General features: G+C 42.8%; 1 protein-coding gene across 3 annotated transcripts in view; it reads left to right on the top strand.

The window, feature by feature from the left end:
- The window catches only part of KCNAB1 (potassium voltage-gated channel subfamily A regulatory beta subunit 1), a 370,921-nt gene that overhangs the window by 4,888 nt on the left and 341,863 nt on the right, over positions 1 to 24,170 (top strand). Inside the window, exon 1 of one of the 3 annotated variants that reach the window (XM_007521074.3) lies at positions 7,523 to 7,845. The exons of the other annotated variants lie outside the window; for them this stretch is intronic. Coding sequence (XP_007521136.1) covers positions 7,607 to 7,845 — 239 coding nt within the window. The 5' untranslated portion in view covers positions 7,523 to 7,606. Of the gene's footprint in view, positions 1 to 7,522; positions 7,846 to 24,170 lie in introns of those variants that run through there. 3 annotated transcript variants of the gene reach the window in all.

Here is a 24,170-nt window from a genome sequence, read left to right as displayed (position 1 = left end):
TACCTTTTTGCATCCCTCTTCTTTTGCTAGATTACTTCTATAAGCCCCTAGACCTGGGTCGCCTTCCCTCTTCTTTTGTTGGTTTCCTTCTATGAGCCCCTAGACCTGGGGGAAACTGCTAACCCAAGTCGAGCTTTAAATTTGAGCTCTGTTACTGGCTTATGGTGTGGATGTCAGCAAGTCATGTCTATCAGCCGTTCAGTGGAAATAAAAACATATGCGTGTTCATCTTCTAGAATTCTAGATATGAGATCCGATAGCCTTTGTATACTCAGTATATTCCAAACCATGGTCTAAATATTTGCTTTTCTATTATTGTTATCAACTCCTGTCTTGGGACCTTGGCTCTAATTCTGTCTAGAACATGACTTGAGAGTATGGTTTCCACTAATCTGGTTTTCTAGGAGCTGGTATGGTTATGCTTGACTCCCAAGCTCTGGACAAGGTTTCCTGGGTGCATTAACAAAGGTCCTGATCTCTGCCCTCTTTTTTTCTAATACCAGTAACTGAATACTAATTATATAGCTTGCACTTTCCCTAAATTATTTAATTTTAATCCTTCTCAGTAACCCATGACTGTTTAGATTATTTCCACCTCATAGCTAGGAAATGGAGGCTTAGAAAAGATCTGCCCAAGGTCAGAAAATCACAGAACCAGTACTTGAATTTGGATATCACTTCCAGTCCCACAGAACACCCCCTTTTCAGAGTTGTGTGTTGATTCTAGATTACTGAGATGACACGTTAGTAACCTCCCTTTTCTCATTCTGCAGTACAGGGCTTCTTATTCTGGACAAGAGGGGAGGGAGTTAATCCTCCCTGCCAGGATGGGGTCCCTCACATTTGGCCCTGCACAAGTTCAGTACCTTTAAGGGTACTGTCCTCACTAAAAGCCACCTTGAGGCTGAGCCACTAAGGGCCTAGCAGGCAGGAGAGGACAGTCTCTTTTGGCTTCTAAACTTGAAATTCACTTTCCCTTTTCACTGAGAAGACTGATGACTCTTTAGAGCCTCCTACTAGTGATGTGATGTTGGCATGGAAGAGATGTGGGGATCAGTCTTCTTTACCCCTCCCTAGTTCTCCCTGTAAATCTTGGGGCTTCTCTTGCCGTGAAAACCAAGAGTCTCCCTTCAATGCAGGACTTCTACCTGAAGTCTGCATCATAACTGGTTGCCTCCTCTTGGAAACAGCCGGTTCCATGTGTAATGGTGAGGAATTAGGTTGGGGGAAAGTAAGAATATTTGCCTTTAGATCCAAGAGACATTTTTCATGATAAATCCTATTTGAATTTTTTTTTTGGCTCAAAATTCAAAGCCCTAAGGGCATTTTGTTGCTTAATCTTCACATTCAACTTGATTACAGCAATGAACATGAAGTATGAAACAAGCTGCTCAAAAGGGCTGTTGAGTTATTTAATTACCTCTGGGACCAAGGAGGTGGTAGTCAGCATAAACAGTTTCACATGTGGGATTCAGTAGAAATCAGCCTTTTCTGTTTCCAAGTTTAATCATTTGAATGACATGACTGTCCAAACACCAGTTGCTTGTTGAACAAAATATTAACTGCTTAAATCTGTTTCCAATATTCTTGTTTCCAGATGGTCATTTATCCAAGAGAAATGGCAAAGCAACCTTAAGTTCAAATGTGTTTCTGAAGTATTTTCTGTTAAATGAATTTCCCATGAAATTAATACTCTCAGAATTAGTTTAAAAGGGGAGAAGTGTGCTTACATCAAGTAATATTTTTCTTACCATTTATGCAATATATATAAAAAAAACAATGTCTGTGAATTTGGGATGATCTCACAGGCAGAAGTTGAAAAACAATATTAGAAGAGAAAACACTAAGCAGAACCTGGACGGGACTTGGTGTATTGCAATAAAGTAAAAGACTCTGGGGTGGGGGTGGGGGGAGATTACAGGTCCTGGAGCATGATGGCAGAGGACCTAGTGGGGGCTGTATTTTTATGTGGAAAACTGGGAAATGTTATGCATGCACAAACTGTTGCATTTACTGTTGACTGTAAAACATTAATCCCCTAATAAAGGGAAAGAAAGGAATCTCAACCAAACTAGAAATTCATTCGAAACATGAGAATGGATAAGACAGAGGTAAAAGGGGAGACAAGGATGAGAGTGACAGAAAAACATACAGATTCACCATTTCAGCTGTACTTTGGTGAGGTCTGTAGGAAGTTGACAGAGGAAAGATGTGTATCATGTAGCTAAGGGCAAGTTCATCTTTTCTGGGCTAGGACTCAGTGAAACCACCCAGTTCCTAATAATGAGTCTGTGAGACTGGGCAAGATAGTATTTCTCTTCTTCAAAAAAATTTTTAGTAGTGGTTTAATAATGATCAACAAGATTGTAAGATAACAGGGGTACAATTCCACACAGTTTCCACCACCAGAGTCGTGCATCCCCTCCCCTCCAAAAGAAGCTTTCCTATTCTTTATCCCTCTGGAAGTATAAACCAAAATTCTGTCTAGGGTGCTGAGGGTGGAAGGTCTGGCTTCTGTAATTGCTTCTCTGTTGGGAATGGGTGCTTGCAGGTCAATCCATAACCCCAAGCCTGTTTCTATCTTTCCCTACTGGGGTAGGACTCTGGGAGGGGAGGTGCCAGGACAAATTGGTGACTGTCTGTCCAGAGAGGTCAGAGTGGTGTCATGGTAGCAACTTGGTGGCTGATATAGATTTGGTAATAAGATATAAAACAGGAAAAATTGTTTAATAAACAGGAACCCAAAGGTAGGAATAGAGCAGATGAAATTAGAGGTCTTCATGTGGGAAAAAGCTAGGAAGTCTATTTTAGGTATGTTCCAAGGGGCCCAATTACTTTAGTAATTTTTGCCTGAGCCTGATAACTAACATTTAGATGAACTAGGAGTTTTGTCTGGGAAGATGGTGTCAGAGTTGAGAATAGGACTAGAAAGCTGGGTGAGGGCAGAAAGTGACCCCCAAATATGAGGGAAGTATATAAATACCACTAGCTATAAATGTCATCAATCTGACCAATAAGATAGTATTTCTAAGGGCAGAAAAATATTCATTGTTATGCCTCATTCATCTGACACTGTCATAAAATGATAACTTTTGCTCAAGTGATTTTTCTCTAATGTCTGAAACTTTCTTATCTAGGTATCAAGATTGAAGAAGCAACTTGACAGCTCTGGTTTTTCTTTCTTTTCTTTTCTTTTTTTTTTTTTTTGCCTCCAGGCTTATTGCTGGGGCTCAGTGCCTGCACCATGAATCCATTGCTCCTGGAGACCATTTTCCCTTTTGTTGCCCTTGCTGTAGTGTTGTTGTCATTATTATTGTTGCCGTTGATGTCATTTGTTGTTGGATAGGACAGAGACAAATGGAGAGAGAAGGGGAAGACAGAGAGGGGGAGAGAAAGATAGACACCTGCAGACCTGCTTCACCACCTGTAAAGTGACCCCTCTGTAGGTGTAGATTCGGGGACTCAAACCGGGATCCTTACTCCAGTCCTTGCGATTTGCGCCACGTGCGCTTAACCTGCTGCACTACCGACTGACCCCCTTTTTTTTTTTTTAATAAATGCTAACCATTGTACTCTACTACAAGCTCCTCAGGGACTGTTAAGGCATGTAGAACCATTTGCCTTGAAAATTAGAGTTGTTTTGTTATTTTTTCAAATTTTTGTTTCTGCTTATTTTCTTGCCCCATCATTTTCTGTACATTTTTTCCTGACTGCTATCAGTATGCCTACCTCTGATAACCTCTTTCATCTAGCTTGCTATCTATACTCTCTTGAGGAATGGAAATGAGAAAATCCATCTGGCTTGAATGATGATCAAGAGAGAATAAATGATTTGTAAACTGAGGACGTCTCCCAGTTAGACTAGAACATGAACTTTGTGATATTTATTTGTTCATCTGTTGATTCTTGATTGTATTCTAGCTAGCAAGGATACTGAAAAGAACCTAAAAACCTAAAAATCAGTTCTTACTTTATGTGAGTTAAGAGTTGAATCTTGTCTCTATTTTGAGAAGACCAAAGTAGGAAGTTGCTTCATGTTGAACTTTTCTTTCCCTCCTCTCCCCCTGATCACACTGCTTGGCTTAGCTTCTGGTGATGCTGGGGATTGAGCCTGGGACCTCAGAGTCGCAGACATGAAAAGTCTGTTGGGCAAATTGCTATCCTATCCTCTAGCCTTCAAATTGACATCTTTCTAGGAATAATCTTTAGACATTTTAGAAAAGCAAACCATGTAGAACATAATTTTTCCAAAGTACTGATAGGGCACTTGTACTTTAGATTTAAAAATGTCTCAGTTAAAAAGAACATTCTACTACAAATAAAGTGAGCAAAGTCAAGCTGTTCACGTGTCATCATCAGCAGAAATGCACTGAGAGCTTTTAGCAGGCTGTCTTTTTACCATATTGCCTTGGAACCTAGCATACAGGGAAAGGACTTTCAAGAGGCACTGTAGTATATATTTGCATATTTTTTAAAAATAAAACTAATTTTGTTGATTTACGCCTTTGGCAATAATTATAGTCTCCCATTTTGCTGAGGAAGATACTCAATACTCAAGAGTATTCACATCACACAAATAGCTTTCAGGCAAGGATGTCACCATGTCCTTCTGACCTCTGAGTGCACGCTCCTGGGGGCTTTCTTTTAACCACTGTCCTTGTAATAACTGACTTAATGGTGCCCATTTGCCTGGATGTTTCTTGTCTTACTTGTGAATCAAGAGAATGAAATCAGTTGATTTCTAAGATTTCTTCCAGCTCTGGTCCAATTCCCAGTTTTTTTTTTTTTTTTTTTTTAGATAAACCATAAGTGCCTGGAAGAGAACAAGGAAGAGGTAGGTGGACCTGGTGGGGCAGAGCCAGTGGCTCTGCAGAGCACCTTGTCACAGGCTAAAATTGTAATGCTTTAGATTTTGCTCGTGCCACTGAAACTTTGCATGATGCTACAGTGTGTCCTCCCCCTAAGGACAAATGCTGTGTGGATAGTGGCTGAACATGTGGCACGGTGACCTTGGAGTGGTGCCTATGGATCAGTGACTGTGAATGTAGAGGGTTCTTTGCAGTTTCAAAACTTGTTTTTGGAGTAGACACTGAGAGGGAGGGATTTCTTGCTAGAATAAGAAATCAACTTTATAACACAATTCCTATTACCAGAGTTCTGTATCCCATCCTCTCCCTTGAAAGCTTTCCTGTTCTTTATCCCTCTGGGAGCATGGACCTATGATCACTATGGGGTGCAGAAGGTGGAAGATCTGGCTTCTGTAATTGCTTCTCCACTGAACATGGGCATTAGCAGGTTGATTCATATTCCCGGCCTGTCCTTGTCTTTCCCTAATGGGGCAGGGCTCTGGGGAGGTGGGGTTACAGGACACATTGGTGAGGTCCTCTGCGCAGTGAAGTCAGATTGGCATCATAGTAACATCTGCAACTTGGTGGCTGAAAAAGAATTAAAATATAAATCAGAACAAATTGCTTAATAATGGGAGCCAAAAGGCAGAAGTATAGGAGATGAGATTTGGGGTCTCCATTTTGGAAAAAACTAGTAGGTCTCTTTTAGGTATCCTTCTTATCCTATGGTCTTGTTGATATTTTTAAATTTATGAATAAATTAAAAGAAAGAAATCTATTTGTCCAAATGGCCCTTCACATCTCTGTAGGAAGGATAAAGTCTTGTTCAGTCCATCTTCAGCCCACACAGCACTGATGTTCCCGGAAGACTGCTGCTACACCTTCTGCCCTGGTCGGCCTCATGCATCCTTCCAGCAAACCAGCAGGGGGCACCCTCCACACAGACACAGTGCTGGTGTCAGTAGGTGCTGTGGGAGGCAGTGGGGGTTGTACCAATAACTACCCTTTATTGGCCTTTCCAGGTAACATGAGCTGTATTTTGCAGAGCAAGAAATTGGACACAAAGAATGTCTGTGGTTGATGCACTTGTATGCTGAAGAGGCAGAACCCTTGACCTCTTTCTTTCTTTTATTCCAGCAGGATTGTTATGCTATATTTAGAGAGAAGTTTGGTCTAAACAAGGGTGACAGGTTTTTCCAGAAAAAGGGCTCAGAAATGGTAAGCAGAGAGCATTTCAAGGTTAGACTTCTTGCAGGACTGCAAACTACTGAAAGCATTTCTTGCATGTCCTTCTTCTGTACTAACCTCCTCTGCTCTACCCATGGCGAAGATTGGGTTGTATTCCTCCTGCTTGCCTCCTTCGTGGCTCATAGTTCACCACTCTGCAGGCTGTACCTGTCTGTCTCTCTTCCCTCTGCTGTGAACTCTGCACGACGAGGGCCACATTTCTGTATTATGTTGTGTGACTAAAAGACACTATTTCACTCTGCTCTCATTTTATAAGTGAGTCAGTTTCTCTGAATCCTTATTTGTATCTCATATTATTGTCACCTTAGCTATTTTGATAGATGTGTCATAATATCTCATTGTGGATTTAGTTTGTATTTCCCCAATGATTAATGGTGTTGAGTGTATTCACCATTTTATATCCTTTTCAGTAAGATAAGTATTCATGTCTTTTCATAAATAGATGTTTAATTGTTTATGATTTTATTGGTGGGTTTTGAGGGTTTATAGGCACAAGCCATAAATCCTTTGTTAGGTGCTTGGCTGGCAAATACTTCTTCCCATCTGTAATTTTTAAAAATAATCTGAACAGGAGCTTTTGCAGAGCACAAGTTTTTAATGCCAGAGAGATTCAGCTTATTTACTTTTCCTTTTGTGGAGTATGTGTTGATGTCAAGTCTAAAAACATATACTTAGCTCTTGAGCCTAAAGGTTCTCTTCCATATTTTCTCATAAACCTTTTAGCTTTTCATTTTACCTTTAGGTGCATAATCTGCTTTGATTTAGGATTTTATAAATAAAGCTTAAGTCAAGGATTCTGTTCGTTTTTCCTTGTGTCAGTAGATGCCAAATTCCTCTAATACTATCTGTTGAAATGCCTCTCTTTCTATCAAATTGTTTTTGCGTATTTGCCAAAATATCAGCTGGGCATATTTGTGTGGGTCTTTTGCTTGCAATGATTGCATTGATACTTCTTATCATTTGACAACAAAGCCTAAAAAAGCACAAGGTTAATAGTCCTTGAACCCAAATGAATCATGGGTCTAGTATAATAACTTAATTGGTTTTGAAATATTTGATAACTTGAAGAGGGCTCCTTATACACTGATGAATCACCCCTAAATCCTTACGGTCCTTTTGAGAACAGACTATTTGGCCCACATCCCACCAAAATATCACTTTTGCCTAAAGAGAAAGATATGGGAAAGAGTGCCCATATTTCTTTTCTGGGACCAACACATATTTGCTTAAGTTTGACTTCATGAACTTTCCAGGGATGAGAAAAGTGATTGTTGTTTGTCAGGATTTTGTTTTTGCACAGTCTTCTTCTGCAGAGACATATAAACCAGCAGCTTCCCCAGGGACTCGGGAGTTGCTTGGATATAAAAACCAAAAAGGGACATCCAACGAACACCAGCTGATCCCTTTTAGGGACACACCAGAGCCATATAACCAGCCAGTCACAGCAGGGTACATTTAGTCTTGGAGCTCAGCACTGTGAAATTGGCCTTGCTTCTTTGGATGGTTAAAGCATGCATCTGTATAAGCCTGCCTGCGCAGACATCCCTACCCCCAAGCTGGGTTTGCCCAAATCCACTGACTCCACTCTGAAGTGTAGACGAAATAATGCAGTGACCAAGCCTCCACCCCAGGCAGCCTGCTGGCCCGTCAGACCCAGCACAGCAACAGAACGGAAATACCTCGAGAAGTTTCTCCACACCCATGGACTGTCATGGCAGGAAATCAGGACAGAGACCGGCATGACTTACAGGTACTTGCTGGCTGCAGCGCCATCTAGCCAGGGCAGTGCCCTGCGGTCAAGGGTTGTTGTTACAGAGGGCTGAAATAGCAAAACAAACACTGTCCAGAAAAAGGGAAGATGTTGGGTGTGGTGAGTCCCCTTCTTGGGCTGCCTTCTTTTTGAGCTTTAAATTGTCTACTTTTTCTATGTTCAGAAGCTTTCATAAATAATAGGCCCAACTGTAGACCCTTCTAACCACATGGTGCTTGTAGAAATAGCCTTATTTTGGAGTGTGTATGTGATTTAGTGCATCATAATGAAAAAAATGGAGACTATGCTTATTAAGGAAATGTATAAATCAAGAAAGAGTAGGATTTAAAAAAACCAAAAAACCACTGGCTGGGTTTCCAGGCTGTTATTTATTTCTAAGTCTGAATCACATGGTCTGTACCAATGGCTAATAGTTCATGAAACTGAGCAAATGCTTGAAATGACAGCACTTTTTATCCACACAGCCCGAGGTAAATCACTGGCTATTATTCTCCAGCCTTTCACTTATACACTGTGAAAGATTCATGAAAGGGAGTTGATCCTGGTTTGGGGTTGAGTGAAACTGCTCTGAGATGAGAAGTGTCTCTGCAAACACCTGCTGCTTTTCAACATCTGGGTAGTAGAACTGGAGCAGGTCAGAAGGTCAGGGTGCTCCATGTTGAAACAAACCAATCGGCTTAGACTTTGTAGAGAACAGGTGTCCTAGCTCAAGTCAGAGCTTGTGTTTCCCGGAGTTTGCATGAACAGGATGTCCCCAGTGGCTCTTTCTCTATAATCAAAAGGTCTATTTTGGTATAGCAGTCCCTGCTCTAGTTTCTCAGCTAATTTGATTAAGGAGGCAATTTATAGCGAAACTGTCCTCTCTGAAGGGTAAAGTATTTCATACAGGCTGTAAGGTAAAGAACTCGTGCAGAAGAGGAGAGAACCAATCCATCATGATGCTTCTGAATTGGCTCCTGAGAAGAGGCTGACAGCCTCCCAGGAGAGCTGGAGCCCCAGACATAGGGGCAGGCAGGGAGACTGAGCTTCCTCAGCCTCTACAGCTCCCCACCTTCTCTTCACTCTCTTCAGCTGTCTCCATGCTGACCTTCACCCTGTGGTGGTCAAGTGTGAATCTAGGTCAGCAGATGATGGAGTAATTTAATGGATTTTGTTGAATTTATTTAAATTTTTTCCCTTTTGTTGTCCTTGTTTATCATTGTTGTTGTTATTAGTATTGTTGTTGTTATTATTGAATAGGACAGAGAGAAATCGAGAGAGGAGGGGAGACAGAGAGGGGGAGAGAAAGATAGACTCCTGCAGACCTGCTTCACCACTGTCAAGCGACCCCCTGCAGGTGGGGAGCCGGTACTCTAACCGGGATCCTTATGCCTGTCCTTGTGCTTTGCGCCATGTGCACTTAACCTGCTGTGCTACCACCTGACCCCTTGTTGATTTATTTTTATTATTTCCACCAGGATTATTGCTGGGGTTTGGTGCCTGAACAATGAGTCCACTGCTCTCAGTGGCCATTTTGCTTTTTTTTTTTCTTCTTTATTTGATAGAACCGAGAGAGTGGTGGTGGGGGGAGTATATAGAGAGAAAGAGAGCGAAAGACCTACAGACCTACTTCACTACTTATGAAGTGTCTCCCCTGCCAGCTTGAGCCTGGGTCCTTGCACATAGTGTATGCACTCAACTAGTTTGTCATCACCTGGCCCCTGGGCTAGTTTTTAAAATTTAATTCTATTATTTTTTCAGGCTTGAGCCTCGTGCATGTGTGATTTTTACCACTGTTTTGCTGCTCTTGCATTCTGAGAGACTGAGAGAGAGAGGAAGAAGGGAGGGAGAGAGAAAGGGATGTGTGTGTCCTGGAAATGGCTTCTCTAGTGCTGTGGCCATCATATATATATATATATATATATATATATATATATATATTACATATATATATTACATACATATACATATATATATTACCCAGGGCAGCAAAGGAACACTGTCTCCAAACAGAGAAGCAAGACTGTACTAATGAAGAATTAGGGTTGGAACTGTTACTCCCAGTCTGCTCCCCCAGGCCCATTCTCTCTCCACAACTGAAAGCACAGTTCTAAGGTGCTCTGGAGAGCAGGGATCTGTGATCTGAGGAGTCCTGTTCTAGAGGCTGCCCTTGGACACGTGTTTTGCTAATCACATTCTAGTAAGAAATGGATTTAGCTGCAAGTTGCTCTCAAGTCAAGAATTTGAGGAGAGAAAAAAGTTAAATTCATCACTGACCCCAGGAAACAGCTTAAACTGAACTGTGATGAATTTGCTCTGCTAGTTCTAACACCCTCCTTCATGGACTTCTTTTTTTTTTTTTAATTTTTTTTAATTTAATTTTATTTTTGTTTTATTTATTCCCTTTTGTTGCCCTTGTTGCTTTATTGTTGTAGTTATTATTGATATTGTTGTTGTGGGATAGGACAGAGAGAAATGGAGAGAGGAGGGGGAAGACAGAGAGGGGGAGAGAAAGACAGACACCTGCAGACCTGCTTCACCGCCTGTGAAGCAACTCCCCTGCAGGTGGGGAGCCGGGGTTCGAACCGGGATCCTTATGCCGGTCCTTGAGCTTAGCGCCACCTGCGCTTAACCCGCTGCGCTACAGCCCGACTCCCATGGCCCTTCTTTTTACAGGGAGCTGGGTTCCTTCCCCCAAATTCCCATAATATTTTGTCTATTCTTTTTTAAATTATTTTTTATTATCTTTATTTCTTTATTGGATAGAACCAGTCAGAAATCCAGAGAGAAGGGGGTGATAGAGGAGAGAGACAGAGAAACACCTGCAACACTGATTTACCATTCATTTCACAAAGCTTTTCCCCTGCAGGGAACTGGGGGCTGGAACCTGGGTCCTTTAGCATTTAACATGTGCACCCAACCAGGTGCACCACCACCTGACCCCTCGCCTTTTATTTAGTTTTTAGTTTATTTATAAAACGTAAATACTGACAAGACCATAGTTTTTTTTTTTAATCTTTATTTATTGGATAGAGACAGCTAGAAATTGAGAAGGTAGAGGAGAGAGAAGGAGAAAGGAGAGAGAGGGAGAGAGGAGAGAGAAGGAGAGAGACAGAGAGACCCATGCAGCCCTGCTTCACCACTCACAAAGCTTTCCCCTGCAGGTGGAGATCAGCGGCTTGAACCCCCGGATCCTTGCACATTGTAACATGTGTGCTCAACCAGGTGCGCTACCACATGGTCCCTCCTGCCTTTTTTTTTTAAACAAAACTTTATGGGGGTAGATAGGATAATAGTCATGCAGAGAGATTCTCATGCTTGAGGCTATGAAGTCCCAGGTTCAATTCCCCACTCCTACTCTGCCCCTACTACCACCACCATAAGCCAGACTTGAGTAGTGCTGTGGTTAAAAAAACAAACAAACAAAAAAACTTTATGGGGGGAGGTGGTCAGTGGTTTATAGTACAGCTGTTGGCACATGAGTACAACTTCTCATCTCCCTGTGCTAGGCGTCTGCAAAACACCCTTCACCATTTGCAAAGCTTCCCCCTACAGGTAGGAACTGGGGATTGAACTTGGGTATTTGAGTATTATAACAGTGTCCTTTTCTACCAGGACCCCAACTCTTCTCCGTACCATCCCTTACAAGGCACTTACTGTGTGAATTATTTAAAACGTCTTCTTCTAGATTGAGGGGCTGGGGGGAATTTTGGCTTTTTAGAGAAGAAGCTTCTCTTGGTTCTTCCCCAACAACTTGGCTCTTATAAACACTCATGGGGGGAAGTGGGAAGGGGATTTCATATTCTTACTTCCTTGTCTGGATTTCCATCTTCCATCTTCCCCCAAGATCCCGGCAATGTGAAATGGCCTTGCTCACCCTGTCTTCCTTGTCTTTTTGAAAGGTATTATTTCATGTGTGGTGGAAAGAGAATGGGCTTGGGAGTTAGACTCCAATCCAATCCCAGCCTCAGCACATCTTTGCAGACTGTGTGCCACGGGACCGGCTGTGATGCGGAAGTACTCAGCACACACTAGGTGCTCACTAAATGTGGGTTCCCTTCTCACTTGTTGTATAACATCTACCAGAGTCTAGAAGCAGGGAGAAAGTCCCTTTAGCTGAAACATACAAATAAATAGACTGTTCTCAGGAGAGAAAAAAAAAAAAAAAAAAGAATAACAGCTCTGCTGCAATCCGCATTCCGTGTAGATTTTCATGCTGAGCTTTCTAGTTCTTAGAGCTGAAGAGCCAGGAAGCTGGTTTTTCTTCCTAATTTGGTCAGATGTCATCGCAGCCACCAGCCCAATGCCAACTGCTTGGGCCCCTCTCTCTGGAGAGAAAGCATTATGTTGTGTTCCCATAGAGACAACTTTTTTTTTTCTCACTAAGGGTGACCAAGGGCAGGAGAGGCAGTAAATATGTAAACAAACACATGTATCAACTGAGAAGAAATCACAGGAAATTGTGTGAATGTGGTGTGAAAATTGTCAAGTTACTGTGTAGGCCCTTCTGTTGGTTCAGAATTTTTAGCAAATATAGAAATTTGTGCATTTGCCTTATCAGGGATTGTAAAAGAGTCAGTCAAGTGGATCCTCAGTCACTTCTAAGAGGCTGAAAGTCATTTTGTCTGTTACATAGCATGGGACTTTGAGTCAGCCAGTAAATCCTAGCTTGGGTCAAGGTTAAGGCTGATGGAGAGATGGTTTTATTCAGCTGAATAAAGCAAACATTTAGATTTGTATTCTATATATTATATAATTCTTTGAATTTTATATATTCTCTATATAGAATGATTTAATATATGGAATCTATATACTCTGGGCGGTAACGCAGTGGGATAAGTGCACGTGGCACAAAGCGCAAGGACAAGTGTAAGGATGCCAGTTTGAGCTCTGACTCCCCACCTGCAGGGGGGTCACTTCACAGTGAAGCAGGTTTGGAGGTGTCTATCTTTCTCTACCCCATATATCTTCCCCTCCTCTCTTGATTTCTCTCTGTCCTATCCAACAACAACAACAACAACAACAACAACAACAAAATAACAATAATAACAACAAGGGTGGCAAAAAGGGAAAAATTGGCCTCCAGGAGCAGGCACTGAGCCCCAGGAATAACCCTGGAGGCACACACACACACACACACACACACACACACACACACACACACACAAAACCCGACCAGACAGTAAATACTTCAGACTCCCCAGCCACATGCACCCCTATTACAAGGACTCTCCTCTGCTCAGTGAATGCAGCTGTAGCAATAAGCAAAAGAGTGGTGCGATGTGTCCCACTAAAACCATTTATGCAAACTGAAGCGTGAGTTTTGTGTTATTTTCACATGTCAGAAACCTTCCTTGCATCCTCTTAGCCATTACACAAAGTAAAAGCCAACCCTAGCTCAGAGACCACACAGAAACAAGTGGCAGGCTGACTTTAGTCAGCAGGCTGGACCTCCTAGACCTAAGAAACAAATTTTTCAGTTGCGTGGATTCTTATTTATTTATTTATTTATTTATTTATTTTCCTCTAGTCGCTGGGGTTCAGTGCCGCTACTACAAATCCATTGCTGCTGGTCGCCATTTCTTTCCTTCCTTCCTTCCTTCCTTCCTTCCTTCCTTCCTTCCTTCCTTCCTTCCTTCCTTCCTTCCTCTCTCTCTTTCTCTCTTTCTTTCTCTCTCTCTCTCTTTCTTTCTTTCTTTCTTTCTTTCTCCATTTCTATAGAAGAGAGAGAAATCAAGAGGGAGGGGAGATAGAGAGAGAGAGAGAGAATGATAGATACCTGAAAACCTGCCTCACCACTTGTGAAGCATCCCCCCTGCAGGTGGGAAACCGGGCCTCAAACCCAGGTCCTTGCATGTATCCTTACGTGAAGTACTATGTGCACCTAACCAGGTGTGCCACTGCCTGGCTCCCACATGGACAATTTATTTGTGCTTGCCTAGATTCAAACCTTCTTTTTCCTCAAGGTAGTTAGAGTGTCCAAATGCATAGAAAATAACATGAAGGAGGGAAGGGCTGGAGATTTAATTTATTAATTCATTTATTAATTCATTTATTATTGGATAGAGACAGAGAGAAATTGAGAAGGGAGGGGGTGGTAGAGAGGGAGAGAGAAAGAGAGACACCACAGCACTGCTTTACCACTTGTGAAACTTCCCTCCCACAGATGGGGACCAGGGGCTTGAACCTAGGACCTTAAGCACCGTGATACATGCACTTACCCAGGTATTGGCACATTTTTTATAAGGCATAAGGACCCAGGTTGGAGCCCCCTGCCACCACATGGGAACACCAACCCCCCCTACTCTGCTTTGCTCCCCCAACCTCCTCCTGTTGCTCTGCACACTGGCCACTGCCCCTGCTCAGACCACTGAGTCTCTACATCACTGCTCCCCACCTAGAATGTTCTCTCCTGTGCAGCCTATACTCTCTTCTCTTCACAGCATGGCTTGACTCCCTGCAGGACTTTTCTTTAGGGTGTGTGTGTGTGTGTGTGTGTGTGTGTGTGTGTGTGTGTGTGTGTGCATGTGTGTGTGTGTGTGCGTGTGTTTCTCAAAGTTAATGTCTTTGACACTTAAGGATGAGGACTAGAGCTTAATATATCTTGTAATCAACCCAGGCTTGGCCAAGGTACATCAGCGAGGGACTAAAGAACAGAAAGTCACTAAAGATCAGGTAGGTGCTCCCTTCCCCCACTGGTAGTGCTGTGTTCCCTGAGTTTCTTCTGTGGCCCAGACTCAGGGACTACTGTCTTTCTTGTCACCTCCTGATTTCATCACAGCAGCCCCATGAATCATTGGAATAGATTGTCCATGTGGTACAATAGGAAGATACTGCTTATCAAGCTTTGTATTTCCAGTGCCTAACATACAGAAAATATGGGAGACAGGGTGAAATAAAAAAGGGCTAACAATTCTTACCCCCTTTCTAATTTATTTATAAAATTAAAAATAGAAAATATCAACAAAACCATAGGATAAGAGGGGTAAAATTCCACACATTTCCCACAACCAGAGTTCCATATCCCATCGCCTCCATTGGAAGCTTTCCTATTCTTTTATCTCTCTGAGAGCATGGACCCAGGGTCATTATGGGGTGCAGAAGGTGGGAGGTCTGGTTTCTGTAGTTGCTTCTCTGATGGACATGGGCATTAACAGGTTGATCCATACTCCCAGTCTGTCTCCATCTTTCCGTACTGGGGCAGGGCTCTGGAGAGGTACATTGGTGAGGTTGCCTGTCTGGGCAAGTCAGGTTGAGGTCATGGTAGCATTTGCAATTTGGTGTTTGGAATGTGTATTCCTTTGCTTCCTCCTTTCTTGTGGGACTCAGTTCAGTAGTTCTTTTAAGGTGGGGTTGATTGTGGCAAATTCCTTTAGTTACTGAATATTTAAGAAAACCTTTATTTCTCCCTCATATTTGAAGGATAATTTTGCAGGATACAATATTCTTGATTGGAATTCCCTCTCCTTTAGAACTTGGAATATGTCATTCCACTCTCTCCTTTCCTCTAGAGTTTGTGAAGAGAAATCTGATGAAAGTCTCATAGCTCTGCCTTTGTATGTAACTTATTTCCTTTCCCTAGCAGCCAGCAATTTTTTCCCTTGTTGTTGACTTTTGATAGTTTTATAGTAATGTGCCTTGGCATTGGCCTTTTTGTATTTATAAATCTGGGTGATTGTTCGGCCTCTTGAATGAGAATGTTCTGATGGTTTCCTAAGTGAGGGAAGTTCTCAGCTAAAATTGCTCTGAAAATGGACTCTGGAACTTTGGCCTTGTCCTCCTCTTCAGATAGACCCATCACTCTTATATTCGATCTTTTGATGGAGTCTGCAATTTCACAGAGAGTTGCTTCAGTCTTTCTGAACCATTCCTCTCTCTCATCTTTGAATTGAAAGAGTGGGCTGCCATATCTTCTAGATTGGAGATTATTTCTTCTGAATGTGTGGATCTACTTCCTAAGCCTTCTACCTGGGCATGGATTGCAGTTAGAGTGTCTTTCACTCCTTGGGGTTCTGACTGAAGTTCGTTTTTCAAGATTTGAAGATTCTTAGTGATCTCTGTTATAAATTCCTCTCTCATGTGTTTTAATTCCATAGTAACATGCTCTTTTAATTCTTGCTTAAATTCTTGGAGAGTCCTCATAATGAGCTCTGTGTAGTCTGTCTCTGAGACTCTCTCTGAATCTTGAATTCCTTGGATTTCCTCTGTTTCATTTCTGTCTGGCTGATACAGCATAGTTGGCTGTTTAGTTTTGTTAATCTGCTTGCACATTTTTTTGTGTGTTGGTTATTGATGGCCAGCAGGTGGTGCTATTGTGATCTCTAGGTTTCTCATTTGTATGATCTGAGGCGGCTGGGATGGGGTTGAGAGGGCATGGTTGCTTTGGGCTGTCTTGTGGTCATTATGTTGTGTCCTTGCCTTAAATTCAGAAGGCTAAAGCCTCCCTGAGTCAAAGACTGAGAGGTTTTAGGCCCCTGTCTTTTTCTTTCTAGCACTAGGAACAATGTTACTTGCTTGCTGCGCTTAAAGTCAAATTGCCAAAATGGCACAACTCAGTGTCTGCGCCACCCAGAGCTCTGATTTGACTTTGCTGTTCTTCAGTTTGCACTCACGACACTTTTTGCTCTTATGGAACGCGAGCACCCAGCTGAGGCTGCAGAACTTTCAGTTGTAGATCATGACTTCAGTTGGGTCTCTTGTTACATTTATTTGTTGTCTTGGGAGGAGAGGTGATTTTGTCCCAGTTATTCCATGGCCACGCCTCCCAGAAGTCAGCTTCCCTATTCTTTATCCCTCTGGGAGCGTGGACCCAGGATCATGGGGTGCAGAAGGTGGAAGGTCTGGCTTCTGTAATTGCTTCTACACTAAACATGGGCACTGGCAGTTCAAGCCATATTCCTCGCCTGTTTCTTTTCTATCAGCTTTTTTCTTTTCTCAGTACCTGAGAAAATTTAAACCTGAGGCATTGGGTCCAGGTCCCCACTGAAATCACGGTGTGTTTGCTGCAGGAGCCACATTAATCCAAGATAATAGGTGGCAAATGAGGAGACAGGATATAGAAAAGGCCCAACCTGAAAACAGTGAATAGGGGGTGGAAATTTCTCTACTAGATCAAGGGGCAAGTTTGGGAGTTACAGTACAACAAAGTGTTATGACAGACTGTGTGGGGTCCCAGGATGAAGGATGTGAAGAGAAGGGGCAGGAAGCTGGAGAGAAACCTCGTTCACTCAGGGATGCACTTGTCACCTTTCATTTTTCAAAATTAGATATTTTATTTGTTTTATTTTAATCAGAGAGAGAGAGAGAGAGATAGAGCAACCAGGGCACTGCTCAGTTTTGGCTTGTGGTGCTGGGAATTGAACTTGGAACCTCAGAGTCTCAGCATGGAAGTCTTTTGCATAAACATGCTGTCTCCCTACATCTGCACTTGATAACTGATAACATTTGTGGATTTCTATTTTTTATTATCTTTATTTATTCATTGGATAGAGACGGAAATTGAGAGGGTAATGGAGATTGAGAGGTGGGAGACAGAGAGACACCTGCAGCACTTCTTCACCACTTGCAAAGCTTTCCCCCTGCAGGTGGAGACCAGGGGCCCGAACCTAGGTCTTTGCACACTGTAACGTGTGCTCAACCAGGTGCATCACTGCACCAGCCCATTTGTTGATTTCTAAATGAAGATTCTAGAGACAGTTGAAACTACCTTTCACTCCAGAAACCTTTTCCAGGTTCTGTCAGAGTGCAAATGCTGACCTGGCTGGAGAATTTGAATACTGGCCTCCCCCTTGTTCTGGTCTTCCACTTCCTGGTCTATAAAGTGAAGCAAAAGCCCTTCCTCACAGAACAATGAGTACTGTTTGTGCAGATGGAGGACAGATAGTAATCTCTCAGGGGAGATCATCCCTTGTGCTTTTCATCAGATACATCACAGGACTTGATGTAACATGGAGGTTGAACTTATCTTTGGCCCTAAACTGAAATCGCTGACATCTCTTCCAGTTCCCCTGTGATTCCAATTTTTTGGTGTTGCATATCCGTGACCTACTTTTTTTGTGGAATGCTTCTCATACTCAGATCTGCTTCAAAGAATCTGTGGCCATATTGAGGAACATCAAAAGCTTAGGGGGGAAAAAAATGCTACCTGTGTGGGCTTATGCTTTCTACACTGAGAAGTTGCCTTTGTGATTTATGTTAGTGCCCTGAGCCCTCTGACTGGGCCTCTCTAGCCCCAAGGTTCTGGAACAGTGCTGTTGACAGTGGGGGCATCGGGCTCAGAACTGGTCAGGTTACTTGACCAGTTACTGGAAGAGGCTGCTTGCAAAAGGTCCAGAAGGCTTGCTGAAAGGGCCTCAGAACAAGGCCGTATATTAAGTTTCCGTGCAGTGGAACAGAAAGTTGTAGAAGATGCATGTTTTAAAAGTGTCAGTTTAGACAGAAAATAATTAAAAATTCAAGCATGAGTGAGACTTCAGAGCCAACTAGATTAAAAAAATTAATTACTTTATTGGGGATTAATGGTTTGCAGTCGACAGTAAAATACAATAGTTTGTATGTACATACATTTCCAAGTTTTCCACATAACAGCCCCCACTAGTCCCCCTCTGTCATCATGTTTCCACTTAGATTTTAAATATCAGTTTTTATCTTGTTTCAAATTTACACTTGTGGTTTTTGGGGGAGAAAAGTTGCTTAGTGTATTATGTAAAGTAATGAAAACATTGGAAAGCCAGGGTTGTATGAACCTTCATTTTCTCATATAGAAATTGTTGGTAGTGTCTTCATATGAAAAGATAAGTCTTTTTTGAGACCAGAGTTTCTGAATAAGGAAATGTTTTCCTGGAGTGAAAAAAAGCTCTCCCCCTATATTTACCCGCAGTGCCTATCAGTGCCACTAGGCTGTGCTATTTCATAAAGGAAACAATTGGTCCCCGATCCACAGGTGGTGGAAATCTTGACTGAATACTGTCCTAGATCACAGCTGAAAATTAGAATTAGGGTACTTCCTTGATTGTGAAAATTCAGAAGCATCTCTGGTATCACAATGAATTTTTTTTCTATGTTGTGATAAAGAACTAAAAAGTTATTGAGGAGCTTTGGGTAGACTTGTGTCTACCCAAATAAATAGCTCAAACCAAATAGATGTCGGAGAGACACTTTGCCTATGTCGGAGGTTTCTGAGCCCGGGTCTTGTTCACCACACAGCAGACCTCTGTGAAGAGTGGAAGAGAAGGTTGGTGAAAAAAAAGCAGACATCCACTTCCCCCTACTCCTGTCCCTTAACTTGCCTTCTCAGAATGTTATGACTTCAAAGGGGTGAAAGCAAAGCTGTCCCAAGTGAAGCTGGGGATCTGAGAATGCCTTCAAAATATGTTGCATCCAAAGAAGTGAACCTCAAATGGTGGGAGTCTTGGTAATGGAAGGGCTCTCTTTAGACAAGTTATCTATTACTTTTTATTTTATTTTATTATTTTTTTGCCTCCAGGGTTATTGCTGGGGCTCAGTGCCTCCTGCACCATAAATCCACTGCTCCTGGAGGCCATTTCCCCCGCCCCCTTTTGTTGCCCTTGTTGTGGTTATTATTGTTGTTGTTGATGTCTTTCGTTGTTAGATAAGACAGAGAGAAATGGAGAGAGGAGGGGAAGACAGAGAGGGGGAGAGAAAGGTAGACACCTGCAGACCTGTTTCACTGCCTGTGAAGCGACTCCCCTACAGGTGGGGAGCGGGGCTCAAACTGGAATCCTTAAGCCGATCCATGCGCTGTGCGCCACATGCGCCACAGGCGCTTAACTTGCGCTACCGCCAACCCCCAAGTTATCTAGTTCTTAAGCCAGACGATTGGGGCCGGGTGGTGGCATACTTAATAGAACGCACACATTGCCACGTGCAAGGATTTGGGTTCAAGCCTCTGGTCCCCACCCGCACAGAGGAAACTTCACAAGTGGTGAAGCATTGCTGCAGGTGCCTCTAGTTCTCCCTTTCTATCTCCCCTTGCCCCTCTGAGTTTCTCCCTGTCGATATAAAAAAGGACGTGGTGGGGGGCCTACCAGGAGTGGGGGACTTGTATATGCACCAAACCCCAGAAGTAATGCTGGTGGCAAAAACTGATTAAAAATAAAAAAATAAGCAAGAATATGGGAAATTGCAATTATTACAGAAAAACATCTGTTGATAGACATTTGTCCTTTTCACAATGTTGATGGTTTGTTCCATTTGCCTTCACCTTGGTCCACAAGATCGAGCACAAGCCGACCCTACAGTCTTCATGTGTCAAGACATAACTCATCTTCCTTTACTCACTGTGCCTACCTCTCTCCCCTTCCCCATTCCTGAACTGCTAGTTGGTCTTATCATCTCAAAGTATATCTTTCTTTTATTTAGCCCAGTGTTTTGCTTTCTCTGTGAATCACATATGAGTGAAACCATAATACATTTGCCTTTCTCTGGTTTATTTCCTTGAGTACAATCTACTCTGTGTCCATCCAGATGGTTTTGGATGGCAGGATTTCATTTTTGTATAGCTGAGTTGTAGTCCATTGTGTATATCCCTTACATCTTTCTTATTCATTTGTTAGGTGATGGGCAGGTAAGTTGTTTCTGACTGTTAGCTGTTGTAAATAATGTGGTGGTAGCCACGAGAGAACATGTGCGGCATTCTCTTCACAACGGGGTTTCTGTATTCTTTGGTAAATGCTCAGAAGGGGAATAACTGGATCTTAGGGACTTTGGGGATTTCTAGTTTTGTTTTATGCTACTCACCATAATGGCAGTTTACATTCCCACCAACATAGCACTAAAGCTTCCTCTTCTTCATATCCTCTTCAACAGTTGTTATTTCTTATCTCTGGAATAATAGCCATTCTCATAAGTTAATATCTTAATTAAAATTTTTTTTATTTATAAAATGGAAACACTGACAAGACCATAGGATAAGATGGGTACAATTCCACACAATTCCCACCCCCAGAACTCTGTATCCCATCCCCTTCCCTGATAACTTTCCTATTTTTTTTTTTTTTGCCATTTTTTTTCCTTTTGTTGCCCTTGTTGTTATAGCTTTCCTATTCTTTAATCCTCTGGGAGCATGGACCCAGGGTCATTATGGAGTGCAGAAGGTGGAAGGTCTGGCTTCTGTAATTGTTTCTCCGCTGAACATGGGTGTTGACAGGTCGACCCATACTCCCAGTCTGCCTCTCTCTTTCCCTAGTGGGGGAGGGCTCTGGGGAAGTGGGGCTCCAGGACACATTGGTGGGGTTGTCTATCCAGGGAAGTCCAATTGGCATCATGGTAGCATCTGGAACCTGTTGGCTGAAAAAAGAGTTAATATATAAAGCTAAAAAAATGTTGACTAATCATGAACCAAAAGGCTGGAATACTACAGATGAAGATTTGGGGGTCTGCATTTTGTAAATAGCTAATAGGTCTATTTTAGGTATATTCCAAAGGGCCCATGACTTTACTAGTTTTTTCATGAGCCTGACAGAGTTTATATCTTTTTGTTGTTTTGATTTGATTTTCCCTGATAATAAGAGTTAAACATCTTTACACATGCCTGTTGGCTATTTGAATGTCTTCTTTAGATCTTTTCAGATCCTTTGCCTGTCTTTAAGTAGGTTGCTTAGCTTTTGTAGTTGAGTTTTATGAGTTCTTCGTATGTATTGGGCATCAACATCCTGCTAGATGTAAGTTGTGCAAATATTTTCTGGAATTAATTTCATCAGAGCAGAGGGCTGTGGGTAATTGTAATGTCCCACTTGGGTTGGGAGGTGGCGCTGTGGCGACACACAGTTCTGCACTTGTCCCATGGTCTCCTGGTTACTGCTGTCAACTCTTTGTCAAAGACAGTGACCCAGCAGGCACCCCCACACTTTCATTTTAAACTCAGGTCAAAGCTGTGGTGGGTCTCAAAGACTTACTGACTCAGTGACCCATGTGAGTTCCATCACTGTGTCTACTTGTACCTCTGCTGATGGTGGGGGGCTGCTTTGGGGGAGCCATCCAGAGTCCCTGGGAACTAGGTCAGGCTTTCTATGGCAGAGTGGCAGGTGGGTTGCACACAGACTGGGGGCAGACTGTGGTGCCACAGACAGTGGGTGTTGTCCTCTTCTAAGAGGTGGGGGCTGAGGTACTGGAGCAGCCTGGAAGACAGGTTCTCAGTGGGACAGCTGGAATATTTTTAGACAAGGGAGTTTTGACCCAGTTGCCTTTAGTCTTCTTTGCCCTCTATGATATCCTTTTTAATTTGTTAAGGCAGAAGAAGCTAGAAGCTCTGACAATTGTGGAATCTGGGTGTAGCATGTACAGCTCATTAAGCAGCCAAACTCGGGCTTTCACATTTGAAGGGTCTGTAGCAGGTCACTGTTCAGCCTGATTCTGAAACTTTGTGGCAGACTTTAGCTCATCACAGCAACAGCGTGCACACACACACACACAGAAGCTGGTTCTACTTTGAAGAGGAGCTGTGACTGCTTCCTGAGATGACTACACGTGGAGATGGCATCTCTGCACAATTTCCCTAAAGATTAACCCTCATCATAACTCTTTATTCAACTAGCATTTCTCTCTTTTCCCCATTTCAAGCTTAGCATACTAATTTGTTTATTTCTCCATTTTTTTTTTGTCTCATACCAGAGTGTAAAATGCAGAAGGACTAGAATTTTTATCTGTGTGATTAATTGCTGCCTCCCCAGGATCTGGTATTGAGTGCGGGACTCAATAAATCTCTACTGCATAAATACATTAGCAAGCAGGAGTCTAACAAACAAACCTCCATTGCTCACTGCAAGGCTGTCCACTGTGTCCTTCCACAGACCCTCCACACCTGCCCTTTCCTCCCTCCTTTTATCTCTTAGCTAAAAGCATCCATAGTGTTCTCCTTTGCAGTCATGGTGCCTGAAGACAACATTCTTCTCATAGCCAATAGGTCCCGAGGTCTTGGATTGTTAGATCCTTCCAAGTTGCCTCTCCTGAGCCTCCAGCTTGCTGTTTCTGCTTCTCCTCATTCAGCCATCTTGTTGCATGTTTCATTCACTCGTCTGCTTTACTTCATTCATGGAGCTTTCACTTTTCTCCCAGCAAATTCTCTGTGTGTCTCTTTTCAACCCTGTCCAGTGTGGGGTTCTGGGTTCTAGTTCCCAGAATGAGCCACCCATGGTTTGTTTATTTATTTATTTAACATTTATTATTGCCTCCAGGGTTAGCTCTGGGGCTCAGTGCTAGCAGGATGAATAGTGGCTCCTGCTGGCCATTATTTTCATTTTATTGGATAGGACAGAGAGAAATTGAGAAGGGAGGAAAAGACATCTGCAGACCTGCTTCACTGCTTGTGAAGCGATGCCCACTCTCACCCTCCACCTTCCACCACTCCACCCCCTGCAGGTGGGAAGTGGGGGCTTGAACCAGGATTCTTGTGTGGGTCCTTATGCTTTGTACTATGTGTGCTTAACCCAGTGTGTCACCACCCAGCCCCCCACCTATGATTTTTGCTCTGTGCACTGTCGTGATTTCTCCTCTTCTGTGTTGCTCACATACTAGAATTCTCTCCTTCCCTTTCTCTTCATTCTTGCATTCATTCCTAATTTCCCCCCATCCCAGTTCTTTCTCTTTACAAGAAGGGGTATCCATATCATTATGATTCTGGATGTCAGCTTCCTAAAGATGGGAGGGGCAGCCTGGAGGACACCTTCTGTGGGACTTCTGGGTGAACCCTCTATTCTAGATGCCCTATCAGTTCTCTTCTCAATAATTGTGAGTGATCAGGAGTCCAGCTGGGTCTTCCTGCTCTTTGCGTAGATACGGCCATTGCACAGAAACTCTCAGATGGTGAGTAGCTGTTGTATGTTGGCACTTTGTGGCATGATTAGATCATTTCACATGCAAACTCTGATCCCACCCAAACTCCTCGGCAGGAGTCTGACCTGTTGGACTCAGTGTGAGTGAGATTGGGTGGAGGTAGCAGTAGAAGTATACTTTTCTACTCTGGGGTTTAATTATGAAAGATACTATGCTGAGATCCAGTGTTAGTGGGTGGAGTCCTACTATGTGCTTTCTGCTCCTTCCTCAGAACCAGTTTCTCTTCAGGGACTTTCCATTTCTATCTCTACGCTCACCTGTTCTTTGGTTCTGAATGTCTTGTGGGAGTGATCTCCCCTTTCATGTCTCATGACTGCCTCTTTTCACTTGCTGGGTGGGTGATTCAGAACACATCCTCTTAGAAGATGGAACGTCAGGTTCAGGCAGCCAAATCCACTCATCTATGTTTTATAATTCATTGACGGCACTCTGTTTTTTAAGTTCTTTCATATGGTTGTGAATCAGTCTTGCCA

This window comes from Erinaceus europaeus, chromosome 9 (assembly GCF_950295315.1).
Source record: "Erinaceus europaeus chromosome 9, mEriEur2.1, whole genome shotgun sequence".
NCBI classification, from domain to species: Eukaryota; Metazoa; Chordata; class Mammalia; order Eulipotyphla; family Erinaceidae; genus Erinaceus; species Erinaceus europaeus.
The sequence above is the reverse complement of the archived record's forward strand: the minus strand, read 5'-3'. Positions and strand labels throughout refer to the sequence as shown.